Here is a 26,693-nt window from a genome sequence, read left to right as displayed (position 1 = left end):
TGTGAGAGGCTCATCACATTGGGACTGCAAACTCCCACCATCCGCAGCCTCTGACAAGCAGTGCCCACCCTGTGGGCTGGGGAGAGCCTAAGCTGAGCCTCACAGCCCTGTGCGGTGCCTGAAGCCAGGCTGGGCCCAGCCCCCTGAAGCCCCGGGGCCATCCATGCACAGCCCCAGCCCCACAGCCGAGTGCTGCTCTGCGGTGCTGCCGGGTGGCTGCAGCTGCAGCCCCTCCCGATCCCTCAGGTGCGGATGGCTGGGCAGGGTCTGGGGCTCCCTTCCTGTCAGGGTGCACTGGGGTCCTGTGCAGGTTTTGGCTCCTCCTGTGCTTTGGGTTGCACCCACCTGCTTAGAACTGAATCCACCCCCATGGCCAGCCCCTACCCAGCTGGTATGAGCCAGCGTCAGGGCTGGCGTGCAAAGGCAGCATGGAGCAGGCTCCATGCGGGCTGGAAGGAGGGTGGACAGTGCACCCCCCTCAGCGAGTGCCATGACGGTGGCTGGCCGGCAGAGCCCAGCCTGATGCTGGCAGCACACAGGGCTGGCTCCATCCAGCTGCTTGGGGCTGCAGCAGCACAGCCAAGGGTCTGGGGCTCAGGCCCCTGGATGAGATTAACCACCGTGATCTGCTGTGGAGACCCTTGTCAGGACGTGCTGTGCAGGACACTGTGTGAGCCCAATCTTGTCTGCTCACTGCCCGTGTAGGACAAGCCTGGATGGATGCACATCTCCACAATTGCCTGCAGCAATGCAGGCAGGCAGCAGCTTCATGGGACTCCTTGCAGGCAGGGCAGGCAGGCTCATCTTGGACAAGGCACAGGTAGCTGTGGCCCTGTCACCACCCCAGCTCCAGCCCTCACCCAGACCCTTCCCGCATCCTCCCCTCTGATGCACAGCCCAGCATCAAGCATGCTGTGAGCCCCAGGAGGATCCTGCACCCAGCGCTGTCCCCAAGGTGCAGCTTGTCCTGTCCCACTACCCAGCAGCAGTGGAGGCACCATCACACCCCACAAATCAGTCACAGTGGGACCTGGAGATCCCCTAAGCCACCATCCACCCTCTACCAGGCCCCCCTCTCTGCTCACCAAGACAGCCTGGGTAGCCCACCCCCAGCAACCCGAGACACTCAGCACTGCGGTGCCCCAGCCCCATGCACAGTGCCAGCACCATGGCTGCACACTCAGCTCCTCGGGGAACAGGCAGAGTGCGGAGCCCTCGCTCTGCCGCTGCCCCAAGGCCCTGTTTGCCTGCCTGTTGGGTGGGAGAGCAGCTCTGGGTCCCCACCGCTCCGAGGGGACAGGAGAGCTGCCAGCAACTCTGCAAGCACAGGAGCGATTGGCCTGAAACTGCTTCTGCACAGCCCGCAGCATGGGACAGAGAGCCATGAGCTCAAATGTCACACGACCCAAGAGGGAAAAACACTGTTTACTGGGTGCTCCAACTGTCCGCAGCAGAGGCTACAGAGAAACTCATTTTCAGGGGCAGCGCGCCCACCTGCAGCAGCGGGTGCCACAGAGCTGCCGGTGTGGGGCAGCCAGCCCAGGATGGGGCAGGCAGCACTGACCCCAGCTCTGACCAGGGCCATGCCCAACCCACAGCACCGCTGACCCGGGGCCTGCACCGGCACGTGCCGCTCTGGCTTCTCACCCTTCCTGGGATCTGCCACCGGGGAAGGACAGACCAGCGCCGCAGCGGCAACACGCCGTGTGTGGGGCCAGGGGCTGGGGAGAGGAGTGAACATGGATGGAGAAGCACGTTGAGGGCCAGAGCTGCCCCGTGGCACGGCAGGCAGCCGGACCCGGAGCAGCCCCAGGCACCGGCCTGTCGCAGGGTGGACCCATCGCCGTCTTCTCCATGTGCCCCTGCGAGCGGTGAGGGCCATAGCTGTAGGTGATGAGGTCCCCTGAGGAGAGAGCGGGCAGGTGCTACCAGCACCCTGCAAATCCCATCCCCACCCACAGCCATGGGTGCCTGTTCCAAGGGCTCTGGAGGTGGGCGGTCATGCAGCAGGTGGGCAGGGAGGGGACACGGCTTCCCCCCTCACATCCGATTTGCTTTCCAGGAGAGGTAGCAGTTCCATACGATGGCAACGCACTGGACGACGGCCAGCCTGGGGACAGAGGGGACAGGGTCCACAGACGTGGACTCCAAAAGCCAGGGAGCCGGGGCCATGACCACGTTACTACCTGTGCTTCAGGGGCACGAAGTAGAAGTTTGCGATTTGCACCGGTGGCCAGATCTGGGCAGAGAAAGAGAGAGTGGTGAAGGGGCCCTGCCAGCACCCCCATCCCGTGTCCACCCCTGCCCAGGCATTGCGGGCATCCAACCAAGCCCACAGCAGCCCCTGAGGCCGGGAACAGGGACAGGCACGGAGGACCCGGCCCAGCCGCCCCAGCCAGGGTCACGGCCAGCACCGCACTGGGGAAGGGAGGGGTGCGAACCCGCCTGCGGCTGCCGCCAGCACTTACACAGTAGTTGGTCAGGAGGGCATCCGTGTAGTCCTGGGAGAGGAAGGAGGCCGTGAGCGCCCAGAGGTGCCTGCTGCCATCCAGCTGCCACGGACACCCAGCCCTGCTGTGCAGCTGGCCACGGCCCCAGCAGGGGCGGCCGCTTGCACAGCCCCGGGGGAGGCCCCGGCTGCCATGGGCAGAACCTGGGGCTGCTGAGGGTGGCCAGAGGCCAAGGCAGGTCCCAGAGCTGGCACCAGCAGGAGCAGCACAGGAGCATCTCCTCGTGCCTACGGCCTGAGGTGGAGGCAGGCTGGGCTGCAGGCAGGGGCCCGGAGCATGCAGAGGGCCACTGTCCCCACACTGTGGTCTCCCTGACTCCACACCCGCTCCAGCTGGGCACAGGGCAGATGCCCTCTGCCCCCCGCAGCCCCGGCCCTGTTCCCGGAGCTGTGCCTGCATGGGGCGAACACAGGGTGGCAGGCCGAGGGTGGCCACAACTGCTCCACCTCCACCATGAGCCCTTCCTGCAGCTGACATGGCCCACGGTGCCACAGCCAGGCCGCCAGGCAAGCCCGGGAGCAGAGCAGGGGCAGGCGTGGGGCAGGATAAGGCGCTGAGAGGGCAGGAGGTGAGGTGGGCACCTGCAGCAGACTCAGGCAGAGCAGGCAAGGCAGGGGCTGTTGGCTCCTCTCCTTCAGCACAGGCTGCGAGCCCCCATCCAGCCCCACATCGCCCAAACCCCACTCCCAGGCACTGTGGGGCAGGGACGGAGAGGGGCACCGAGCTGGGGCAGCCACCCTGGGAGCCCGAGGCACTGCGCTGTCCTCATGGTGCACCTGCGGCCATGGCACAACCCTGCCCCACAGCAGCAGGACAAGTCCCTCGTCCAGCCTGGCTGTGACTCAGCCAGGAGCCCGGCCTCCTCCCAGCGCTGGCCGGCAGCCCAGGACGGGGAGAGCGGGCTCAGGGGTGACAGATACTCTGCTGACGCTTCCTCTGCGTGGGGAGAGATGGATGTGCCCCAAGCCAGGGGTGAGGGTGGCTGCCAGCCACCGCTGCCCAGTCCCCAGCCCAGCCCCCTCCCAAGGCAGGGCTGGCTGGGAACCACAGCTCCCAGGAATCACCCACCACCCTGCTCAGGCCCCAGCAGGTTTCTCTAGGGGAGGCAAGGCAAGATACCTGGTTGAGATGCAGCTGGGGCAGATGGGAGCTCCTGGGGGTGCTGCCCGTGCCAAGGGTCAGCCTATGTGCCCCTCTGGGGAGTCTCAGAACACCTTGTATCCTGGCTGCTGCTCTTGCAAAGCCAGGAGAAAGAAGAGGTAACTCCATCCTCCCCCAGGATTTGCTCCCTGTGCTCCAGGGCAGGACTGGAGGCTGGAAAGGTCTCTGCTGGGACATACCCGCAGCGTGGTGGGCAGCTGGCCAGTGCCTGGCAGGGCAGGCGCACCCATGCAGAGGAATGAGCTCCTGGTGATGGCACCCCAGGCAGAGCTCCGGCCAGCTGACAGCCTGGCCGGGGCAACATCCCCAGCTCACAGCCCAGGGGCAGAGGGCCTGGCTGGGCTGGGGTCCTTCGCCCACAGTCCCAGCATCCATCGGTGCGTGAGTGCCAGTGCTGCACACCCCCAAGCAGCCATACGACCACCCCCCAAGTGCCTCATCCCATGCTGGGTGGTCACCCACTCCCTGGTGACTCACGCTCTGGACATGCTGACTCAGCTTTCACGCTGATTTCCAGCAATTGCTGCTAATGGGAGCCATCTCGGTAATGGGTCTGGAGACGCAGCCAGGAGAGCGGATGGCGTGCAGGGAACTGGATGGCACCAGGCACCTGGCTGCCCCAGCCCAGGCAGGACCCCAGAGAGCCACACCGAGCAGCCCCGACACCAGCACCCGGAGGACCGGCAGCCTGAGGAACCTGATGCCCCCAGGGCCCTGGCACCCACAGCTGAGCCTGGCAGGACTGGCCCCACACGCCCCCAGGCCCTGGCCAGGCAGAGAGCTACTCCATGCCCTGCAGCAGTGGGGCAGACCCCTCCCTACCCTGGCTGTTGGGACACCCACAGAGCCGGCTCTGTGCTTGGGGTTCCGGGGCACAACAGAGCTGGAGGCCAGGCTATGAGGACAGGAGTGCAACAGCAGATCTGGGGGCACGCAGTTGCTGCTGGGAGGGGGCTGTGCCTGGGTACAGGCACGACCACCAATAGGAGCAGCAGGCAGTGCTGGTGTACCAGGAGGAGCTGCCAAGGCACCCTGGCTGCCCACGGCCCCACGCCACCCCAGGGACACAGCACATACCTGCTGGATCTTAGACCAGTTCTCCTCTGCCGACAGACCGTTCACAGCCCCCGTGATGGCGAGGAAGCAGCCAAGGAAACACGGTGCAAAGCCCCCCTGCAAGACAGTAATTGGGGCCCGATGCCAAGGAGCCTGCACTACTTGGAGCAGGGCCCACAACAGCACAGGGCAAGGGGAGTGCATGGCGGGGCAGGGGCCATGGGCCCAGCCTGCCTGATGCCCTGGGGCTACTCAGCCTGCCACTCTCCAGTGCAGAGTCATATGGAGGGACGGACACCACCAAGGGCCTCTGGAATGGTCCAAGACCAGGCCAAGGGTGGGCCCTCTGCAACCCTGTCTGCCCCAGCCCTCCACCACCTCGGGGCCAGCCCCAGCCTCAGAAAGGCAGGAGGCAGGGCAGCACGGGTCCCCCAACCCCAAGGGTACCCCTCTCAGCGGGGACACCAGGGATGGCACTGTCCGCCCAGCCTCCCAGCCTCCGCTTCAGAGAAGGGAGAGGGCAGCTCTCAACAGCCCTAGGACAGCTGCAGCAAGGGTAAAACATGGATCCTCCTGGCTCCCCAGAGATCCCCCATGCACCAGCCCTGCACTGCAGGGCTGAACTCCCTGATGGCCCAGGGGCTGTGTGCTACAGCCCAGCAACAGCCTGGAGCAGGTCCTGGGCACCATCTCCTGCTCAGCACCTGCTGCACCAAGCTGGGTCCCTCAGAGCAGGATGGAAACCTGCCCACAGACACGTGCACCAGCCTCCCACAGGCACCCTCATCCACGTGGCACTGACCTGGTCCAGGACCATCTTCTTCACAGCCACAACTTTTGTGGTCCCCGGGATGAGCTGATCCAAGATCTTGTACCAGCTGCCCACGACAGGACCCTGCAGGAGTTGTGTGGTGAGGGGCAGCACCCCACTCCCCCGAGCCACAGTGTGACAGGGCGAGGGGGTCTCCAGAGCAGGTTACATGGCCCTGCCCAGGCCCTGGGACACAGGGACCAGGGGCTGTCCTGCCTCCCCTCCTGGGCTGTGCCACTCCCTTGCTGGGCTCTGCACTGCCGTGGGGCGGCTCCCCTATGTAGGGTGGATGCAGGGATGCCCACAGCCCCCCTGCCCCTCCTAGGGCACTCTGCCTGGCAGCACCAGCATGGGACAGCCAGGGGCCTGCTCCAGCGGGATGGGCACAGGGCTTCACACACCATGCAGGGCTCCATGGTGGTGGGACCCTGGCTGTGCCAACACTGCCCAGGGCCCTCCCTGCCTGAGCCACCAGTGCAGGGCAGTGGGCCCAACACATCCCCCTGGAGCACAAGAGGTAATAGGTCAGGATCTGGCCCTGCCACACACAGCGGAGCAAAGCACGTTTGTACCCTTGGGTGCAGAGTCACCCTCCTGCCAAGTGAAACTTCCCCAGGGCCTGGCACTGGCAGCAGAGGTGGGCTCGGGTGCTCTGACTACATGGACAGAGGCTGCTGATCCCATCCCACCCTGCAGTGCAGCCAGGGGTACCTGCACCCACAGCTGGGCACAGGAACAGGGCACTACCCCTCGAGGGGGCCCAGCTCTGCCTGTGGCTGCTGGAGGTGACACTGGGATGGCCCAGCTCACACCCAGGCACCACAGTCTCACCCTGCTGAAACAGCCCGCCAGCCCAGTCCTCCATCCCACCCGCCACGTGCGTGCTACAGAGCCTGGGTGCCCACCGCACCCTTGGCACTCACCACAAAGCAGAAGCCAATTGCCATCATCTTCAGGGTCCGGGAGCCGTGGTACCCGTGCAGCCCCCGCTGCTCCACCAGCTGCTGCGCAATCACATCACCAGCTCCCATGAGGGCCCCTGCGACCAGCACAGCCCGCTCAGGTGGCTGTGGCACACCGGGGCAGAGTGAGACCCTGGAGCGCCCTGCCAACAGCCAGGTCCTCCAGCCTGAGTGCTATCTCTGCCTGCCTGTGGCCCCGCTGCCCCGGGAAGGTCTCAGCCTGGTCTGGCCCTGCTGGGTCCATCCCAGTGCGCAGCTCCCCACCGCCCTGCACCAAACCTGCTCACACCCACCCCAGCACAGGCCCTCCTGCCAAGCACCTTGGGCTGCTCTTGGGATGATGCAGCGTCTCCAGCCAAAATGATGCCTGGCTGTGCCGCCTCCCCACACCCCTGACACAGGTCTGCTCTGTCTCCCAGGGCCCACAGTTCCCAGAGCTTTTGGGGCAGAGCCCACCCAGATGCTGCCTGCGCTGCCTGCTGCAGCCTCTCCCAAGCCCAAGGCCTTGTGCTTCCCAAAACCCCTCCCCAGGCACCGTGCAAACTCTGCCAACTACGATCCCCTTCCTTGGAAAGCTGCTCTCTGCCTGTGCCGCTCCCAGCCCACAGTGCCATGGCCACCAGCAGCCAGGACAAGCAGGTGAGGCTCGCCTGGCACCAGCGCCAGCCCCAGCTCCTTGCCGCTGCCCAGCTGCTGGCACGGCTCCTCGCCTTGTTTCCATATCAGTGTGGGGGACCTTCTGCTGTGCACGTCCCCTGCAGGGTGCTGCTCAGCTGGGCCTTTGGCAGCTCCCTCTCTATCCGACACCCTTGACCTCTTCGACGCAACTAGGCTGGCCCCGTGCTCCTTCCCCCAGCCTTTGTTGGGCTCCCTGCTTATTCCCCCTGCTCCTCCCAGGATGGTTGTCAGGCAGCTCTCCAGCCTGGCTGCGATTCTGCTATGTTCTTGGAAACCCTGAACCCAACAAGCCCTCGCCTTGGGGAGCAGCATCCCCTGCGTACCCCTTCCTCCCAGCAGCCCCACCGTCACCGCTGGCTCAGGGCTGGCCCTGCCCAGGCGGTCCCCACGAGCGGTTCCTCACCGAGTGGTGGGCCGAGGACGCTCAGGGTGGCAGAGCCCTGGGTACGTCCCCAGCAGCACCTGGCTCCTGCCACCCACTCCCTCTCTCCCGGGGCCACCAGTGTCTCTGTGACAGCCCCCAGCAGCACCGTGGGGAGCAGGTCCCAGCCACAGGCCCACAGACCTCAGGCTGTGCCAGGGGAATGGACCTGCTGCCTCCCCAGTGCCCACAGCCAGGTTGTGCCTTCCTGTGGGTGCCATCTCCAGCCTGCACACGTGAGGGGAGAGGTGTGGGCCTGGCTTGCCCCTCGCCCCAGCCACGCAGACCAGGGCCGTGTAGGAGCCCGCAGGCAGGGGCTGGACCCGGCCCAGCATGGCTGCAGTGGCCGGCAGAACTTGGGAGACGGCCCAGAATGCTGGGTGGGAGCCTGAGCCCCAGCCAAGGCCAGCCGGGCTGGACGTGCCCCAGCAGGGCCGGGAGGGCTGGCCTGGTCCCCGCAGCACCACAGAGCTGTCGTGCTCCTGGCAGCATCTCCTGCCACCACGCCACTGGCTCCATCTCCCACCCCAGGACCAACAAAGCCCTCAGGGGCTGAGGCTATGCCCCCAGTCCTGAGAGCCACCTCACCCCTCTGCGACAGCAGAGCAGCCCCGACAGCCCGTGGCACCAAAGGGGCAGGGGGTGACAGCAGGTGAGCGACCCCAGGCCAACACAGCAGAAGCACTGGCTACCTGCTTCCTGCGGGCAGCCTTCCCACTAGGCACAGAGAGGCTCCCCCCGCACGGTGCTCATTGAGAAAGCGCAGCCGGCAGCGCCAGCATTACTCATTCAGTGCCGAAGGCTCCGGGCACAGTGCCTGGTGGTGACGAAGCAACGCCAGGGCTGCCATGGGGGGTGACAGGCCTGTCTGTGCACCCCTGGCCAGGTTGGGAGCGCAGCCAGATCAAGACCCTCGCAGTGAGTTTGCTCGACCAGGCTGGCACCAGCACTGCTCACCACCCGCACTGTGCCTGCCCCAGGGTGACACTGGCACGGCCCCGCTGCAGCTCCAGCGTGGGGCTGGAGCCCCCAGCTGCGCCCCACGCCACAAAACACAGGAACCAGCCCCCGGCTGACCTGCTACTAGGCTGGGAAGGGCCGAGGCACATAGCAGCAGTGTGCCCACGCAGGAGGGCTGGATGCAGCCAGTGAGAAGGGCGAAGGCTCCCCAGCTCACGGCCGCCCAAGCTGTGGGGAGGCACTTTCTCTCCTGCTCAGTGCAGAGTGGTGCCTCAGGCAGGCAGCAGGCAGCGTGCTGCCCCTGGCCAGGCTGAGCCTGGGAGCTGGGGGGTGCCTGGCCGATCCTGCAGGCTGCTGCTCCCACAGCCAGAGGACTTTGAAACAGGCCCAAGCTTAAGTAGGCCACACCGTCTGTGTCCCCTGCAGGCCTCGCCGGCTGGCAGCTGGAGGCTGCATCGCCACCACGGGAGCGCGGGGCTGCTCGCTGCAGGCAGGGACAGCAAGGTCACTGCCATGGGCACGTGCTGCTGCCTGCTGTGCCCAGGCCCTGCTGGCATCCTGGCCCCAGGGCCTGAGATGCAGGAGGCAAAGCCCTGCCTGACCCCACAGCTCTCACCACCAGGTGGGAAAGGGATTCGGCAGGCAAGCGTGGCTGAACACACCAGACACAGCCAACCACCAGCAAACCTCCCTGGCCCAGCCCCAGCTGACGGCTCTGTTCCACCCAGGGGCACAGCAGCAGCAGCAGCTCCGCAAGCAGCAAGCCAAGGCAGGGCTGGAACCTGCCCAGTCCCCCTACGGCTGCCCAGCAGCGGGGCCAGGGGACAATCCTCTGAATGGCCCTCAGTAGGTCAGGCAGTGAGGGCCTGAGCCCAGCCTTGGACAGATGAATTACTTGCTGAAGCTACATGGAGAGCAGGAAGGCTTGGCCTCCAGCAGTGCTACCCCTGCCTCGGAGCAATGGCCATGCTCTCTCCATCCTGGGCAGCCCTCCCAGTTCCACCTTGGCCTCCCTCCAGGAATCGAGGGGGAAGGGATGCACAGCATACAGCGCAGCAGGTGCCAGACAATAGACTCCATCAAATCAGATAAAAATAACAGCAGGAACAGTGAGGTGGCCTGGCAGGACCCCAGCAGCCTGGCAGGCAGGGCAACATGCCGCCACGCCCACAGGCAGCAGGGAGGAGGGTCAGCGGCTGCACACCAAGCGGAGCCCCGCAGCACCCACACCAGCTCCCTGGCGCTCCCAGACTCCACAGCTGTGCCCTTCCAGCGCCCTGGGCTGGTTACTTGCAAGCAGCACAGCTGGTGGGGAGCAGCGGCAGCAGAGAAGGCTGCAAGCAAGGGGTGCAGAGGGGAGCATGCAGGGACCCTGCTCCTGGCCAGCCCGCACCACACACACCCCCACACAGCTCCGTGCACACACAGCACAGGCAGGACGGGCTTTCCTGCCAAGCAGCCTCAGCTCCGCAGGGGAGGCTGGGCTCGGCAGCAGAAGCAGAACTGCCTGTTGCTCAGGACTGCGAGCCCTGGGCCAGGGCAGGGAGAAGGATCCCCGCCTGCAGCAGCTGCCCATGCCGGGAGGGTATCCTCAGGGCACACAGTCGCCTGCCAGAACTGGGGCAGGTATGACACCTCCCAGGCCTGCAAACAGCAACGCGGTTAGGGAGATTAAATCACCCATGCAGGGCCCCAGGAGCCCTTCAGAGGTAGGAGCTCTCCCCAGGCAGGACCTCTGCACCTGACTTAAGCCAAAGCCTTTGCTCCCGCGTACTGGCAGCCCAGCTGGGAGAGACTTGGTGCAGTGCTGTGCTGGCTAAGCCCTTGGGCAGAGGCTGCAGACTGAACCCGCCCACTGCCAAGTTGCAGCATCCATCCCCACCCAGGGAGGGGGTAAGGATCCCAACACAGTCTCCACCCAGGGTTTTGGGGTGAGTCCTCAAGCTCTGGGAGGTCTCTCCAGGGCTGTGTGCTCCTGGCACCAGGGCAGGCCCCCAGCAGATCTCCTGAGCCGAGAGTGGGCCAGACCCTTTCACTCAGTGGGACGCATGGCAGCCCCTGCTCCCCGCTCAGCCTGGGGGAATGGCAGCCCCTGCTCCTCCCTCAGGATGGACCCCATAGGCACCAGGAACACGCCCATGCCTGTGGGGCTCCTGTCCTGCTTCCCACCGTGGCTGACAGTGCTCACCACAGCAGGGCAATAGGGCCCTGTGTTATGGTGGTGAGGGGCTGTATATTGGGGGGATGGGGTGGCAGGGCTGGGGGATGCATGTTGTATGGGGTGGGAAAGGGACTGTGTGCTGGGGGGGCTACGCATTATACTGGCTAGGGAGGATGGTGCTGTGTGCTGGCAGGGGAGCTGTGTGTTATATGGGGTGGGAAGAGGGCTGTATGCTGGGCATTATATTGGCTGGGGGGGCTATATGGCAGGGCGGAGGAGCGTACATTATATGGGACAGAAAAAGAACTGTGTGCCAGGAGGAGGGAGACCTGTGCATTATAAGGGGTGGGAGGGGGGAGCTATACGTTAAATGGGGCAGGAAAGGGGCTGTGGGGTGGGGGACATTGCGTTATATGGGGTGGGAGGGGGGCTGTGTGCCAGGGCCGGGGGGGATCTGTGTGCCGGGGCACGGGTTTGTGTGTCGGGGCGGGACGGGACAGGGAGGCAGGAAAGAGCGCGCCCACCTGCTGGGGTGCGGGGCCAGCCCCCGGCTCGGCGGCGCCGGCGCTGCGGGGGCAGAGGCGCGCCCCGGCCCGGCCCCGCCCGCCCCCGGCCCTTACCGGCGGTGAGCGCCTGTGCAGCCCCTGGCCGCCGCCCCAGCAGCCGCCCGCAGCCCCTCCACAGCGCCGCCATGGCCCGCCCGCCGCGGCGCGACGGCGCGGTCGCGGCGCGATGACGACGGTCGCGGGCGAGTGACGCGTTTATTGGCTCAGTAGCGGCCCAGGACGGTGGCCAGCAGCGCCATCCGCATGTACATGCCGTTCTCCGCCTGCCGGAAGTACGCGGCGCGCGGGTCCGAGTCCACCTCCACGCTGCGGAAGTGGCGTCAGCCGCGGGCACCGCCCCCGGGCCCCCCGAGCCCACCGTTGGACAGCTAGCACAGCCCCCCCATCGCCCGGAGACCCCCCCGAGCCCCCCCAATCCAGCCCAGCCCCCATCGCCCTGCCCCACAGCACAGCCCAGCCCCCATGTCCCTGTCCCCCCATCGCCCTGAGACCCCCCCGAGTCCCCCCAGGCCAGCCCCCATGGCCCCAGAGCCCTCCCCCACAGCACACCACAGACCCCATGTCCCTGCCCCCCCATCGCCCCAGAGCCCTCCCCCACAGCACACCACAGACCCCATGTCCCTGCCCCCCCATCACCGAGCCCCCATTGCCCCAGAGCCCTCCCCCCACTGCACAGCGCCCTGCCATGCCCCTGCCCCCCCCCCCAATCCCTCCCCTCCCCACCTGATCTCATTGACACGGGGCAGGGGGTGCATCACTACCATCTTCTCCTTGGCCCGGGTCATGATGTGGGGCGTGAGGATGAACTGCCCAAAGCACTGTGGGGCAGGGGGATGGGGCAGGACACAGCCGTGAACTGGGGGCAGGGGAGCCCCCACCCCACAGAGGGCAGATGACTGTCACCCCCACACCAGGGCGAGACCCGGGGTCCCCACCCACCCCTTGCTACTCACGGCCTCGTACTCCTCAGCCAGGGAGAAGCGCTCCTTCTGGATGCGTGTCATGTAGAGCACGTCAGTGTCGGGCAGTGCCTCCTCGATGCTCCCAAACTCCTCCTGGGGTGGCACTGTCAGTGGGGCTGGGGGCGGCATGGGGCCCCTGCACCCTGACCCCGCCTGCTCACCTGTTTGATGCCCTTGGAGGCCACGAAGCTGGTGATGTCAGGGGGCATGCGGAGGCTGGGGGGCGTCACGTAGCGCAGGTTGACGCGGTACTGGGTGAGCAGGCGGGCCAGGGAGTGCACTGTGCGCCCATGCTTCAGATCACCCACCATGGTGATCTGTGGAGAGCGGTCAGCCTGAGCCACGGCACCCGACAGCCCCCCAGCCCCAGGCAGGGCCCTTCAGTCCCACAGTACCGCAGACGATGTGGTCATAGACCCCCCAGAGCCTTACTGTCATGCCATTGACGGTGCCCAGCTCCTCACGGATGGTGAAGATGTCCAGCAGCGCCTGCGTGGGGTGCTCCCCGACCCCGTCCCCGGCGTTGATCACGGGCTTGCGACAATGCTTGGCAGCCAGCTGGGAGCACAGGTAGGGCTGAGCGCAGGCAGGATGTGGCCCCCCGCCAGCCCCATGGGGACAAGACCTGGCTCCTGCTCCTGACGCCTGCCCAGCCAGCCCCGATGGGGAACATGGCCCTGCCCCATAGCGCAGGTCACCAACTCCACCATGTGGGCAGGGCCCCCAATGCCTTCAGGGGTAGAGGCAGCCAACCCCAGGCCCCACTGCAATCAGGAGATGGCCCCACCACCTCCTCTCACCTCAACAGCGCCCGGCTTGGGGTGCCGCACCACCAGCACGTCTGCATAGCAGCACATGGTCTGCACAGAGTCAGCCAGTGACTCGCCCTTCTGCACTGAGGAGGTGGCCTCTGAGAAGGACAGGACGGAGCCGCCCAGCCGGCTCATGGCTGCCGCGAAGGAGCTGCTGGTCCGTGTGCTCACCTCGTAGAACATGGATGCCATGACCTTGCCCTGCGGGGGCCGTGCCGTCACCTCAAGTAGCCTGGGGGCACTTCTGCCTGGCACAGGGCTCCCACAGCCTCACTGGGTGTGCCCAGGGGGCCAGGAAGCTGCCCCATGCCTGGCTTACCTTGAGGATGTCCAGGCTCCGCTCCTTCTGCACCAGCATGCGCAGAGTGTGTGCCACGTTGAACAGATGTGACATCTGCGGGGAGAGGCAGCTCAGCCAGGGGGTGCGTGGCACCAGGACTCAGCTGGGGCGCTTGAGGCACCGCACCCTCCCCGTGCTCATCTGGGCTCCCACGGCCCCAGCGCCCACCCCCAGCCCAGGCACCTGCTCCTTGGAGAACTGTTGAACAGAGAGGATGTGCTGCCCAACAAGGGGGTGCAGCAGCGGGGAGGTCTGGAAGTGGGGCACACCCTGGGGGGACGCCTGACGCGGGAGGGGGCCCGGTGGGTAGAAGTAGCTGTCCTGGATCACAGCTGGATCTGCAGCACCAAGAGCAGCTGGGTCAGCCCGTGCAGGTGGTCCCACAGAGCCCAACCAGCTTGCCTGCTGTGGGCCCCTGGACCCCCGCAGCACTCACCCGCCTCTGCCGCCTTCCTGACGGCCTTTTCACGGACATCATCAGCTAGGGTAGGAGAGGGGAGCGATGGCATTAGAGGGTGAGGGCAGCTGCGGCACCCCAGGCTCCAGTCTCCTGGGGCGCTGCCAGCATGACACAGCCCTCCAGGCACTCGCAGCACCAGGCAAAAGCACCGTGGGGCCCGACGCCAGGGCCACGGCCACCCAGAGACCAGGCGGGCCAAGCCCCAGTGCTGTGCTGCGCCCCTCTCCCCACACACCCCACAAAACCCAATCACACGCAACCCAAATCACACTGGCAGGCGAGGGGTCCCCGAGGTGCCGCGCAGGCCGGGGCGGGAGGGGAGCAGGCAGGCGCAGCCATGCCCTGTCCCGCGGTGCCCAGCCCCATCACACAGTGGGGAAAGGGGCCCGTGCCAGGGCGGCGCGGGTGGCCCGGGGCCAGCGCGGCACCTGGGGGAGGGGATGCACTCATCGGTTGCGGTTAGTGCCATTAGTACGGCCGCGTCTCATTGTCTGAGTGAGTCCCCCCCCGACATTACCGGTGCCTCGGGCGCCCGGGCGGTGCACGGCTCCCAGCCTCCGGAACGCTGAACGGGACACAAGGGCCGGCGTCAGCGGGGCCGCCCAGCCGCGGCCCCAGACCCAGCCCTGGGGCAGCACGCTCACTGCCCTGCCGCCCGCTGCGCTCCACCACGCCACACTGCCTGCCCCCCTACCTGGCATCCCGGGATCAGAGGCCCGGTGGATGCGGGGTGGGAGGTGGAAGCGCCCCTCACCCCCGGGGCCGGTCCGGCGGGGGCTGGAGGCTCGGCTGCGTAGTGTCTCACCAGTCGCCACATGCCGGGGTCGCTCAGGGGTCTGCAACAAGAGGCCGAGCTGGAGCCAGGGAGCAGCAGGGACCACCCCCTCCCAGGCCCACAGACCCTGGTACCTTCGTGCTCTCCTTGGCAGAGGCTGCATGCGGTGCCAGCACAGCTCCCGAGGGCCATTTCTTCACGTCCTGCCCATAGCCAGGAGGCACCAGCACCTGCAGCCATTGGGGCAAATAAGTCAGTACTGGAGGACCCTGACACTGGGTGGGGGACCCCCGAGGCTGGGGAGGACCCCCTAGATGCAGGGGGAAGGGTGCCTGGGCTCTTACCTGCCCATCAATGTAGGCAACCTCCCCACGCAGGACCACCCTCCGCACTGTCCCCTTCACCTTCATGCCCTCGAAGGGTGTCCAGCGTGCCTTGGAGAAGGCTGTGCAGCTGGGGATGATCCACTCATGCTCCAGGTCCACCTGCCAGGACAGCAAGTCAAAGGCAGCAGGGCCAGGGCCAGGGCCGGATCCAGGGTGGGCACAGACAGGGACCCACCTCCACATAGGTGTCCTCCTGCACGGGCAGCCCAAAGATCTTGCGAGGGTTCTCATAGAGGCGCTGGATGACGTCCTCCATGGTGAGCCGCCCCTCAGAGACAGCCGTCAGCAGCAGCGGCAGCATCGTCTCTAGGCCAGGGTAGCCGGGAGGTGGCTCCTGCCCCTGCTTCTCCTCCAGCGTGTGAGGGGCTGTGGAACAGGGCTGGTCACTGCGGGACCCGCTACTGTCCCTATGCCATGCTCCCGCCCCATGGCCACCATCCCTCAGGGCTCACCATGGTCTGTGGCAAAGCAGTCAATGGTGTCCATGTTCTCCCAGAGCGCCTCCACGTCCTGGCGGGTGCCCAGCACCGGCCGCACAGCCGCTCGGCCCTCCCCGAGGCGTCCCAGGTCATCCCGGCACAAGAAGAGGTGGTGCGGGGCCACCTCACATGTCACTGGGATCCCCTTCTGCTTTGCTGCCTTGATGAGGAGGATCTGGGGGAGCCGTGGTGGCGGTGAGGGGTGGCCCAAAACGGCCCCGCGCCCCATTACCAGGGCCTGCAGTCTGCCCGCCGCACCCCTGGGGCCCGCCGCTCACCTCCTCCCTGCGGGCCACATGGCAGATGTGCACAGGGCGCTGGTACAGCTGGGCCACCATCAGGATGGCGGCCACCGTCTGCCGCTCCGCATGCGCCACGATGGGCAGGTGCCGCGGCCACTGCTCAAAGTGCTGGAGGGGGGACAGGGCTGGTGGGCACCGGTGCCAGGAGCTGGGTCCAGCCCCGTGCCAACCCCTGCCTGCCACGGCTCACCTCCATCCACAGCGACACATTGTCCATCCGCAGGCTGGAGAAGGTGTCATTCAAGTACATCTTGAGCCCGGCAGCTGCCCCGGCCAGGGGGCCCAGCGAGCTGGCATTCTCTGAGGAAGCCCCCAGGAAGAGGGCAAAGTCGCAGCGGGCCCCGGCCTCAGCCAGCTGCGGGGGCAAGAGGCAGTGGGTACGGGGCCAGAGGCAGCCCCGCCGCAGGCAGCGAGCACACCACAGCTGGCACCTCAGCACCCGCAGAGGGGAGTGGGCATCAGGCCAGGCAGCGGCAGCCCCTCACCTTTTGCGCCAGGGCAAAGGAGGCAGCATCAGTGACAGCGGGACTGGTGTTGGGCATGGCGCACACCATGGTGACACCCCCGGCCAGGGCAGCTGCTGTGCCTGACGCAAAGTCCTCCTTGTGGGTGCCGCCCGGCTCGCGGAGGTGGACATGGACGTCGATCAGGCCTGGGCAGCAGGGCAGTGTCAGCATGGGCAGCCCCCACCCATGGAGAGCATGGGACACCCCAGCAGCACAGGCAAACATCTCCTCTCCCTGTAGCACCCTCAGAGCCCCCAGCCCCCGCTGTGGCCCCAGTCCCACCTACCTGGCAGGCGGATGAGTTTCTGGGACGTCATGCAGTCCACATGTATCTTCAGTGGGGGGGCTGCCCCAATCTGGCCCAGTGCCTGCAGAGACAGCAGCTGTGAGGCAGGACCCTCTTGCAGGGGTACGTGGGGCCAGAGCTCAACAACAGGGCCAGGATAAGGATGTCTGCCCAAGCCACACCCCAAAAACAACCCTCCCACAGAAATGCTCACACACATCACCCACCACACACTATCCACTACAGGACATTCCTACCCTAGACCCCACTTTGTTCCCTCCCCTGCAGCCACATCCCTTGGGCACCCACACGCCCCAGCCCACCTCCACAAATAGCTTGGTGCACTTGATGTCGATGATAAGCGGCACAGAGTAGTCAACGGCCTGGCGCCGGGTGCGGTACCCCTTGGTGACAAAGGAGGAGAGCCGGCGGCCCCCCGAGTTGCGCATCGAGAGGTTGATGACCATCTCGAAGTGGTTCTCAGCCAGGTAGTCCAGGATGCTGCGCTGGGTCTCCCGGGCACCGGCCTCGCTGCCATCCGCCTCCTCGAAGTGCCAGTCCACAGCCATCACCTGCCAGCAGCGATGCCCATCAGGGCCCCATACCTCCCTGAGGGTGCCCCCATTCCCTGCCAGACCCCCATCCCTGACCTTGATGCCATGCTCGGTGTAGAAGTCAGCAGTGCCAAGACTGGCATACAGGTTGTAGCCGAGGCTCTCCAGGGTCCGCACCGTGGGCAGCAGCTCACTCTTGTTCTGTAACAACCCCAGGGCTGGTCAGAGGGTGGAAGGGTGGGCCCTGGCCCCCGCCCCCGCCCTGACCCCACACACCTTGTAGCTGCCGATGGTCAGAAGGATGTTCTTCTTGGGGATCTTGAAGCCAGTGCTGAGCATGGCCTTCAGGTAAGCCTCACAGCGGTTCTCCCCAAAGCAGGCCACCTCACCTGTGCTGGTCATCTCCACGCCCAGCACCACATCGGCACCCGCCAGGCGTGAGAAGGAGAACTGTGGCACCTGGGGGCAGGAGAGGTTCAGGGACTGCCCAGACACACACCCCATCCCGGCCCCCACATCCCCCACTCACCTTGACGCCGACGATGCCCGTGCCTGTCATCAGCCCCACAGGCTCCACATCCTCGCCCATGATCACTTGGCTGGCCAGAGCCACCAGGTCCACCCCCAGGGTCTTGGAGACGAAGGGGAAGGAGCGAGAGACACGGACATTGCACTCGATCACCTTCAGCTGGTCGTCCTAGAGGAGAGGGGATGGCATGAGGCTCATGTGGGGCAGCAGGGTGTCCCCCTCAGCACCATGCCAGTCCAGTGCAGTCCCCCCAGCTGGGGTACCTTGGCGATGAGCTGCAAGTTGAAGGGCCCGGTGACCTGCAGCTCCTGCCCGACAGCATGGACAATGGCCTTGATGCGCTCCAGCGTCTTGGGGGTGATGTCCTGAGGGGGCGTCACCAGCGTGGCGTCACCTGAGTGCACCCCGGCGTTCTCCACGTGCTCCGATATGGCGATGGCCACTACCACACCATCGCAGGCCACTGCGTCCACGTCTATCTCCTGCAAACAGGAACATGGGTCACAGCCTGGTGCCACAGCAGGGAAATGGGGTTCTTGCGGGGAGCAGGGGCACCCTGGGGCCAGAGCAGCCTCCTGGATGGACCTTGGCCTCCTGGATGAACTTGGAGATGACAACAGGCTGCTCCTTGGACACTGCGACAGCATTGCTCAGGAACTTCTCCAGGTCACTGTCCGAGTAGGCCACATTCATGGCAGCGCCGCTCAGCACGTAGGAGGGGCGCACGACACAGGGGTACCCCACCTTGCAGCAGAAGTGCTTGGCCGACTGCAGGAGAGCCAGCACTCTCAGGGGACGTGCTGAGGGCCGGTTGCCTCTCGGGCAGCCCTGTTGCCCTCACCAGCCCCCCCACCTCCATGTCGGAGAGCTCCTTCCAGAGCGGCTGGCTGATGCCAATGGAGTCGAGCAGGCGGGAGAATTTGAAGCGGTTCTCAGCTGAGTCGATGGCCTCTGGGGAGGTGCCCAGGATGCGGCACTGCTGCCGGTGCAGGGCCATGGCAATGTTGTTGGGCAGCTGCCCGCCCATGGACAGGATCACACCCTCGGGGTTCTCCAGCTCGTAGATGTCCATCACAACCTGTGGCAACACAGGGGGCAGGGGGATGGCTAGGACTGGGGCCACGGCAGCCCTCACCCTGCCCCAGCCCCACGGCAGACAGGGCCCCCAGACTTGCTCACCTCAAAGGAGATCTCATCGAAGTAGAGACGGTCACACATGTCATAGTCAGTGCTCACTGTCTCAGGGTTGTAGTTCACCATGATTGTCTTGAAGCCCATCTGCAGGGAAAGAGGGACAAGGTGAGGCTAAGGGCCCCCAGGGCACCCTGCTCCTCCCTGCCCCCATCCTCTGACCGAGGACACCCAACCCACCGACCCCACAGGGTGCTGGGGCCCAACTGACCTTGCGAAGCTCCTGGATGCAGCCGACAGCACACCAGTCAAACTCGACGCTGCTGCCAATGCGGTAGACACCGGAGCCGATGACCATGACATGGGGCTCACGGAAGACCAGGTCGTGCTCGGTGCCGTTATAGGTCAGGTACAAGTAGTTGGTTTGGGCTGGCCACTCTGCTGCTACGGTATCAATCTGCTTCACCACCGGCAGGATCTTCAGGTCACGCCGCATCTTCCGCACGGCCAGCTCGGTGCTGCAAGGGACAGGGTGAGTGCCGGGATGCAGGCCGGGGCACAGAGCGGGGCTGCCCCCTCCCAGTGTTACCTGAGGACAGCCAGGGCCACCTGCTTGTCAGAGAAGCCAAGCTGCTTGGCCCGCTTAAGCACGGCAGGCGGCATGGTGCTCTGCTCCTCGCGGTACGACTCCAGCAGCACTGCATGGTCTGTGATGTTCTTCATCTTGTGCAGGAACCAGCGGTCGATCTTGGTCAGCTCATAGAGCCGCTCAATGGAGTAGCCGGCCCGCAGCGCGGCCGCCAGCACAAAGATCCGCTTGTCTGTTGGCGTCTCCAGCTCCTGCCAGGCCGGGCCGGGGTGAGCGGGGCTGGGAGGGGGGCAGATGGCCACCTCCCCCCCCGACTGCGCTGGTAGACTGGCCCCCCCACCCCAGGCCCCCAGCGCTCACCACGTCTGAGGCCGGCTTCACAGTATGGTCAAAGCCCACGCAGTTCTCGTCCACCATCCTCAGGGCCTTCTGGAAAGCCTCCTCGAAGTTCCTCCCGATGGCCATGACCTCCCCTGCAGACAGGGCCATGAGCGGCTGGACCCTGTGCCCCCCACCGCACTGACCACCCATGCTGCCTGTCCGCCCCGCGCTCACCCACGCTCTTCATGGAGCTGCCGATCTTGGTGCTAACGCGCAGGAACTTGCTGAGGTCCCAGCGCGGGATCTTCACCACGCAGTAGTCCAGGCTGGGCTCAAAGTTGGCCGTGGTGGAGTTGGTGACAGAGTTCCTGGAGAGGCAATGGGGGTCAGCAGCTGGGCCCATCCCACCAGTGGGGCCCAAGGCTGGCCGGGACAATGCCCCATCCCACGCCGCAGCGCTGCCATTACCTGAGGAGGGGAAGGGGGATGCCCAGGGCCAGCTTGGCAGCCACATAGGCCAGGGGGTAGCCAGTGGCCTTGCTGGCCAGGGCTGAGCTGCGGGAGAGCCGGGCGTTCACCTCGATGATGTAGTACTGTAGGCAGCAGGCGGGCAGGGTTAGTGGGGTGGCACGGGATGCGGCCCCAGGCCGGGCACTGGCAGCGCAGCTCCCTGCTGCCCAGTGCTCGGCTGGCACCACAGAGGCACTTGCACATGGAGGGCACAAATAGCAACAGGGACCGAAAGTGAAGGCAGCCGGGCTGGGGACGGCAGCCATCACCGATGGCTGTGGGAGGATGGTGCTGGGCAGCGACTGCCCAAGGACCCCATACGCACATGGCACCGGGAATGACAGAACCCAGTACCTTGGTGCGCTCGTGAGGGCCGGCTGAGCCAGTGACACGTTGAGACCCCCTGGCCCCACGGACCGCAGCCTGGGGAGGCCGGTGAGGCACAGCCCTGCAGGACAGCGCAGGGCAGGACCCAGACCCAGGCTCCCCCAGGGCAGGGCTGGCCAGGGGGTTTGGGAGGGGGAGCCGCAGCTGGGGCCCTCAAGGGGCTGCACTCACCTGCTCCGACTCGGGGTTCAGGGCAAACTGGATGTTGCACTCGCCCACGATGCCCAGGTGCTGCACCACCTTCACGGCTGTGCGCCGCAGCATGAAGTACTCGGTGTCATTGAGGGTCTGGCTGGGCGCTACCACGATGGACTCGCCCGTGTGGATCCCCAGCGGGTCCAGGTTCTCCATGTTGCACACCTGGCAGTGGGGGGGGTCACCACGGGCTGCTGAGGTCCCAACCCCCACACACGCTCCTGTCTGCTGCTGCCCCAGGAGGGTCCCTCCTGGCTTCCACTGCCTCCTCCCCTGCCCTGGGGACCGACGGGGACTCCCCTGGACAGTCAGGGCTTGAATACGAGCCCCTGGGACACCTCCATCTGTTGCAGCCCCGCCAGAGCACAGGGGATGCGGGAGGTCTGGCTCAAGGGGCGCAGCTCCCAGCAGCACACAGCAGCCATGCTGGCACTGCAGGAGTGGCTGGGGAGCCCTCCCTGGGGTTGGGGTGCAGTGGGAGCCCCCGACCCCATGCCCCCAGTGCCTGCTCCTCTGTGAAGTCCCCTGCAGCAGAGGCCTGGGGAGACTCGCCCCACCCCGTACCGTGACACAGTTGTTGTAGGCATCCCGCACCACCTCGTACTCAATCTCCTTCCAGCCCTTCAGAGACTTGTCCACCAGGACCTGGGAGGTGTGGGTGAAGGCCTGGCTCACCAGTGCCACCAGTTCCTCCCGGGTGTTGGCAAAGCCAGAGCCCAGGCCCCCGAGGGCATAGGCAGAGCGCACCAGCACCGGGTACCCCAACCGCTCGGCCGCCGCCTGCGCCTGCGGAGAGCAAGGGTATTAACACAGTAGGAGCAGGGAGGACAGCACCCTGCCCAGGAGCTGCCCCCACCCTGCCCCATGACCACCCCGGACCTGTTCCAGGGAGGCAGCAGCCTCACTGGGTGCCACGTGCTCCCCAATCTCCTCCATCTTCTCCACGAAGACCTTGCGATCCTCTGTCATCTCGATGGAGGTAACAGGGGTACCCAGCACCCGCACGCAGTACCGCTCCAGCACGCCCGCCTTGGTAAGCTCCACACCGCAGTTGAGGGCCGTCTGCCCCCCGAAGGTCAGCAGCACCCCATCGGGGCGCTCGTTCCGGATCACCTGGGGGCACAGGAGAGTGGGGCAGGGACCCACAGCAGCCCTGCAGAATGTGCCCTGCACCCTCCAGCTGCTGCCGCACCTGTGTTGCCCCCCAGGCACCCCTCCGCCACCCCCTAGTCCTCCATGTAAGAGCCCCTCTGCCACCCCACAGCCCCCCAGGCAGCCACTGGTGCCCCACCCCTGCACCCCCCAAACCACCCCTGTCCCAGCTGGCGCCCCGGGATGCTCACCTGGGTGACATACTCAGGCGTGATGGGGAGGAAGTAGACCTTGTCTGCCAGCCCCTTGGAGGTCTGCACCGTGGCGATGTTGGGGTTGATCAGCACTGTCTGGATGTTCTCCTCCTTCAGTGCTTTGATGGCCTAATGGGGAGCAGATGGGTCATGGCTAGTGGCCCCAGGCCCACACACCCTGGTGACCCCCACTGCCCCTCGTGGCCCCAGAGTGGGTGCTCACCTGTGACCCTGAGTAGTCAAACTCGCCCGCCTGCCCAATGGAGAGGCCACCGGAGCCCAGGATCAGCACCTTGCGGGGACGGGCTGCATCCTGGCCCTCCTCCGGTGCATTGTCGTAGGTCAGCCAGTCCCGCAGCCGCTGCCGCACTGGGGGGGGGGTGGGTCATGCTGGGGTCATACGCACCCCAGCGCACAGCCCCTGCCCCACAGTCCTGCCTGTGGCCTCTGCACACGGACCAGCCCCACACATGGTCCCAGTCCCACAGCCCCCACCCACAGCCCAGGAACTAAGGGCCTGGCTGCCCCTTCCCGCCCCACACCCACCTGTCCGGGCGCTGCTGTCTCCACTCCGCAGGTCCCGTGCCACCTCCACGAAGATGTCGAAGAGCCCCTCCAGGTCCGTGGGGCCAGCGCGGTGCTCAGGGTGAAACTGGACGCTGTGGAGGGGGTCAGGCAGGGCACAGCCCTGCACCCCCCCGGCTCCCCCAGCCACGACCCTGTGCCTACCTGAAGAAGGGCTTGTGCTCGTGGACCAGGCCCTCATTGGAGCCGTCGTTGGCGTTGGTGAAGAGCGGGACCCAGCCAGGCGGCAGGCTGCCTGCCTCCACCGCGAAGCCGTGGTTCTGCGCCGTGATGAAGCAGCGCTGCGTGTCCTCATGCAGGCATGGCTGGTTGTGCCCGCGGTTCCCGTACCTGAGATGGTGGGATGGGCGTTAGGCAGGCCTGGACAGCCGGGACCCCACGGGGACCCTGACCCCAGCCCTGGACTCCACTCACTTCATCTTGTAGGTGCGGGCACCAAGGGCCAGGGAGAGCAGCTGGTGCCCCAGGCAGATACCGAAGACAGGCTTGGGCTGGGGGGCGTCCAGCACCTGGCGCAGGCTAGACACTGTCTCCTGGCAGAGCTGTGGGTCCCCGGGGCCATTGCTGATGAACAGCCCATCAAAGTCTGTGCCAAGACAGCAGCGGGGTCAGAGTGGGCACCTCGGCCCCACAGAGTCACAGCAGGGCCCCCTGGCTACCAGCATCCTAGCAGCAAAGCACCCCCAGCCCACAGCTTCCTAACACCCCAGGAGGGTCTCACCAAGGTGCCCTGACCCCACAACCCCCATCGCGGTGGTAGCAAGCCTCCCAGTCCCACAGCCCCCCATGCAGGGTCACATTAGGGCACCCTGATGCCACAGACCAGATCCCCCCCATCCTAATCACAGCAAGAGACCCTGTGCCTATGCCCCCCCCACCCCCCGCAGGGTCTCACCAAGGGCCCCAAGCCCCCAGGAAGGACAACATCAAGGCTCTCCCACCCCACAGTGGGGAGTCGGGTGCTGCTCCCTGCTGCCCCCAGGACCAGCCAAGGAGTCAGCCCCGGCTCCAGGCCCTGTCCCCCACCCCTTGGCAGGGCCCCAGGAGACCCCCAGCCGCTGCCACCCCACCTGCTGTGTCCAGCGGATGGTCCCAGGGCACCACGGTGACGGCTGCCCCCCGCTCGCACAGGCACCGCACCTGGTTGTACTTGAGGCCGCAGTCGACTGCTGTGATGCGCAGCAACCCACCAGAGTTGAACACATGGGGTGTCTGCAGGAGGAGTGAGCACGGATCGCCTTGGCCCTCTAGGCTGGGCCCAGCCCTCCACAACAAGAACTTCTGCAGCCCCAGCTGCCCCTCCAACCAAGCCCCCCCATGTCGCCCAGGCATTCTTAGCCATGCCCCAGCCCAGTGCCAGCCCACCCCAGCCACCCTCCCAGGCCCCCCAGCGCAGTGCCAGCCCCCTCAGCAACCCCAACAATCCCCTCGCCATCCCCATCCATGCCCCCAGCCACCCCCCAGGCCTACCTTCAGCGACACCTCCTGCACCAGGTGCCGCTTGTTGGGGTCCTCAAAGGACAGGCTTTCCTCAGGGGTCCCATCTAGCACCAGCTTCCCCAGCAGCGTCCCCTTCTCGCGGATCTTCTTTGTTAGGGCCCGAGTATCCACCCCTGTGGATGGCCGTGAGATGCAACCCCGCAGCCCCATCCCACCCCGAGCAGGACCCTGTGCCCCTGCAACATCAACACCCCCAACCGCCAATGCCGGGTCGACCCCCTCGGGGGGGAAATCTCAATGCAGGAACAAGTCTCATCTAGAAATCACTGACCCCTGGGCCCCAGCCCTTCAGCTGCCCCCCAGACACCCTCAGCTCCCACCTCAAACCCAACCTCGCAGTCTCCTAGTCCCACCTTCCAGCCCCGGGATGTTCTGCTCCTTCAGCCACTGGTCAAGGGAGCGGGACGCACTCCAGTGGCTAGGGGTCTCCGAGCACTCGCCCACGACCAGTGCGGCTACATGGATCTTGCTGGACTCGAACCACTGTGGGGGCAGGAGGTGAGCGTGGCTGGGTATAGGGTCGCCAGCCTGGGAGAAGCTCTGTGCAGCCCTTGGATGCCCAGCCTCATCATCCCCATGGGGCACAGCAGGCTGGCTACAGCCCTGGGCTGTGGGATGCCCATGGAACAGGGACCCCATCCCTGGCCCAGGGCACAGGACCAGCCTCTGCTGCCACCCCACACAGCATGCTGGGCTGTTGCTGCCCCCAGCTTGCCCCACACCCAGCCATGCAAGTTGAGCCTTGGTCCAGCCGAGCCCCAGGCTCTGGGAGCCCCAGGACAGGGTGCCCAGGTCCCTGGTGCTGCTGGACTGCAGCGCCCTACTCAGGGGCCAGAATGGCCTGTGCCACAGGACCCCTCAAGCTCAGCTGCAGCACGAACTAGCAGAGGGGAAAGCACCGCTCCCACTGGCCACAGCCTCACTGGGGAGCCCCAAACACACCAATATATTCTGTCCGATGGGATTGGGGCTCTGGTTCCTGGGAGCAGGACTTGCAGGGCCACAGCAGAGACCCATAGACCACCAGCCCAGAGAGGGCTGCCAACAGCAAGGGTGGGGCTGGGGACTCCTGGCATGCCGATGTGGGATGTGGCTGGGCAGGAGAGACCCCCAGGGTCAGCACGGGGAGGCCTGACATGGCACTGCGGCACTGGGACCTGGCCTCTGCCCTGGGGGCAGGGTCAGCTCTAGGACACGCAGCGTGGAGGCCGAGGGGCTGGGAGGGGTCCTGGGCCTCCAGCAGGCAGCAGGGGCTGCGCTGCCCCACCCCGCCTTGCCCTCGGGGGCTGGGACCCCCATCCTGCAACGGGGCCCCTGGGAGGACAGACACACAGCCCTGCTCCCCACGTGCTGCCAGGGTGCCCCAATCCCAGTGCACAGGGGTCTCCCGGCCCTGCCCAGCCCCTCCTGGGAGCACGGTGGGCTGGGGCGGCCTGGGTCCTGCTGCTGGCTCCGGGCCCCGCGGCATCGGGGTCAACCAGCCGCCGAGTGCCGCCCCGGCGCCCCCCCGCCCCGGCACTGTGCACCGGCCCGCGGGCAGCTGGGCTCGGCGGCTCCGCGGGCTGCAGCGGCCCCGCTGCAGGGACACACCGCCCTGCGCACCGCCGCCCCGGCCCCGCTCGCTCACCCGGCTGAGGCCGAAGGGGTCGGTCTCGTCCCGGGGAACACCGTAGTTGCCGACGAGCGGGTAGGTGAGAACCAGGATCTGCGCCTTGTAGGAGGGGTCGGTGAGGGCCTCGGGGTAGCCCACCATGCCGGTCTGGAAGACTGCGAGAGTGGGGCCGGGTCGGCGGGGACTGAGCAGCCCAGCCGCCCCCCGTCCCGCCAGCGGAGGCACCCGCGCACGGCGGCCCCCTCCCTCACCGCCCCGGGCCAGCCCCCGCTCCTGCCCCACGGCGGGGCGCCGAGCAGAGGGCGCTCCCCGCACCGCGCTGCGCCGCCTCCCTCCCGGTACCGCTCGCCGGGCTCTGGCCGCCACCCGACATCCGCCGCCGTCCCGGACCTGCTCCGGGCCCGGCCCCGCCCGCCGCACTCACCGACTTCCCCCGCCGCGGCGGTCCAGGCGGCCCCGAAGGGGCGGCCGCGCAGCACCGACCCGTCCTGCAGCACCAGGCAGCCCATGGCGGCTCCACGTGCGCTCCGGCGGCTCCGCGGCGGCGGCGGCTACCGAGCGAGGAGCGAGCAGCGTGGCGGCGGGAGGATCCGGGGCGGAGCCGGGCCGGGCCAGCCCCCGCGGCGGGGCGGGGCGGCGGCGGGGCGGCACGCGGCGGCGGCCCCTGGTGGAGCGGGTGCCCGGCGGGCGGGGGCGTCCCAGGGCAGCAGCGGGAAGGGAGCGGGAGTGTCGCCGGTAGCGGCCCAGATGCAGATAGCGGGGCCGCAAGAGAATGGCTGAGCGCGGCCGGGAGGGGATCCTACGGACGGAGACCGGAGCGCAGCGGGCCACCGACGCTGG

General features: G+C 66.7%; 2 protein-coding genes across 3 annotated transcripts; both read right to left on the bottom strand.

Annotated features, from left to right (window-relative positions):
- Window positions 1–1,406: 1,406 nt before the first annotated feature.
- On the bottom strand, window positions 1,407–11,465 carry MPV17 (mitochondrial inner membrane protein MPV17). The gene is made up of 7 exons (XM_075086323.1): window positions 11,341–11,465; window positions 6,462–6,577; window positions 5,530–5,622; window positions 4,749–4,844; window positions 2,469–2,501; window positions 2,187–2,239; window positions 1,407–2,110 (listed from the first exon to the last, which is right to left on the bottom strand). Exons 1-7 carry the CDS (start codon window positions 11,411–11,413, stop codon window positions 2,041–2,043), a joined length of 534 nt encoding a protein of 177 aa, XP_074942424.1. The 5' UTR covers window positions 11,414–11,465; the 3' UTR covers window positions 1,407–2,040.
- On the bottom strand, window positions 11,465–26,463 carry CAD (carbamoyl-phosphate synthetase 2, aspartate transcarbamylase, and dihydroorotase). Of its 2 annotated transcripts, XM_075086321.1 has the most exons (45): window positions 26,278–26,463; window positions 25,869–26,008; window positions 24,595–24,724; window positions 24,212–24,354; window positions 23,812–23,953; window positions 23,156–23,327; window positions 22,886–23,071; window positions 22,703–22,815; window positions 22,380–22,525; window positions 22,154–22,285; window positions 21,690–21,923; window positions 21,375–21,596; window positions 20,787–20,975; window positions 20,187–20,311; window positions 19,953–20,086; window positions 19,758–19,870; window positions 19,398–19,648; window positions 19,080–19,326; window positions 18,857–18,955; window positions 18,531–18,755; window positions 18,263–18,445; window positions 17,941–18,159; window positions 17,678–17,845; window positions 17,425–17,607; window positions 17,245–17,349; window positions 16,918–17,166; window positions 16,595–16,676; window positions 16,288–16,454; window positions 15,993–16,157; window positions 15,779–15,910; window positions 15,474–15,675; window positions 15,197–15,387; window positions 14,980–15,120; window positions 14,770–14,865; window positions 14,555–14,696; window positions 14,378–14,425; window positions 13,837–13,881; window positions 13,584–13,738; window positions 13,380–13,454; window positions 13,049–13,261; window positions 12,681–12,806; window positions 12,410–12,565; window positions 12,240–12,341; window positions 12,010–12,104; window positions 11,465–11,592 (listed from the first exon to the last, which is right to left on the bottom strand). In XM_075086321.1, exons 1-45 carry the CDS (start codon window positions 26,360–26,362, stop codon window positions 11,490–11,492), a joined length of 6,771 nt encoding a protein of 2,256 aa, XP_074942422.1. In that variant the 5' UTR covers window positions 26,363–26,463; the 3' UTR covers window positions 11,465–11,489. The 2 variants fall into 2 exon arrangements, with proteins under 2 accessions (XP_074942422.1, XP_074942423.1); XM_075086322.1 differs by lacking the exon at window positions 14,378–14,425.
- Window positions 26,464–26,693: the final 230 nt, after the last annotated feature.

The sequence above is a fragment of the Phalacrocorax aristotelis genome, chromosome 3 (genome assembly GCF_949628215.1).
Source record: "Phalacrocorax aristotelis chromosome 3, bGulAri2.1, whole genome shotgun sequence".
NCBI lineage: Eukaryota > Metazoa > Chordata > Aves > Suliformes > Phalacrocoracidae > Phalacrocorax > Phalacrocorax aristotelis.
Note: the sequence above shows the minus strand (reverse complement) of the source record. Positions and strands in the feature narration are given on the sequence as shown.

What these genes read in the sequence shown, in the direction of transcription:
- MPV17 (XM_075086323.1), bottom strand. Translation starts at nt 11,413, where the DNA reads ATGGCGGCGCTGTGGAGGGGCTGCGGGCGGCTGCTGGGGCGGCGGCCA. An exon ending in TGCACAGGCGCTCACCGCCG is followed by an intron (nt 6,578 to 11,340) that starts GTAAGGGCCGGG and finishes TGCTGGTCGCAG; the next exon opens with GGGCCCTCATGGGAGCTGGT. An exon ending in ACTGGTCTAAGATCCAGCAG is followed by an intron (nt 2,502 to 4,748) that starts GTATGTGCTGTG and finishes TTCCTCTCCCAG; the next exon opens with GACTACACGGATGCCCTCCT.
- CAD (XM_075086321.1), bottom strand. Translation starts at nt 26,362, where the DNA reads ATGGGCTGCCTGGTGCTGCAGGACGGGTCGGTGCTGCGCGGCCGCCCC. An exon ending in ATCCCCCTTCCCCTCCTCAG is followed by an intron (nt 20,087 to 20,186) that starts GTAATGGCAGCG and finishes TTGCCTCTCCAG; the next exon opens with GAACTCTGTCACCAACTCCA. An exon ending in ATGTGGCCCGCAGGGAGGAG is followed by an intron (nt 15,676 to 15,778) that starts GTGAGCGGCGGG and finishes CGGCTCCCCCAG; the next exon opens with ATCCTCCTCATCAAGGCAGC.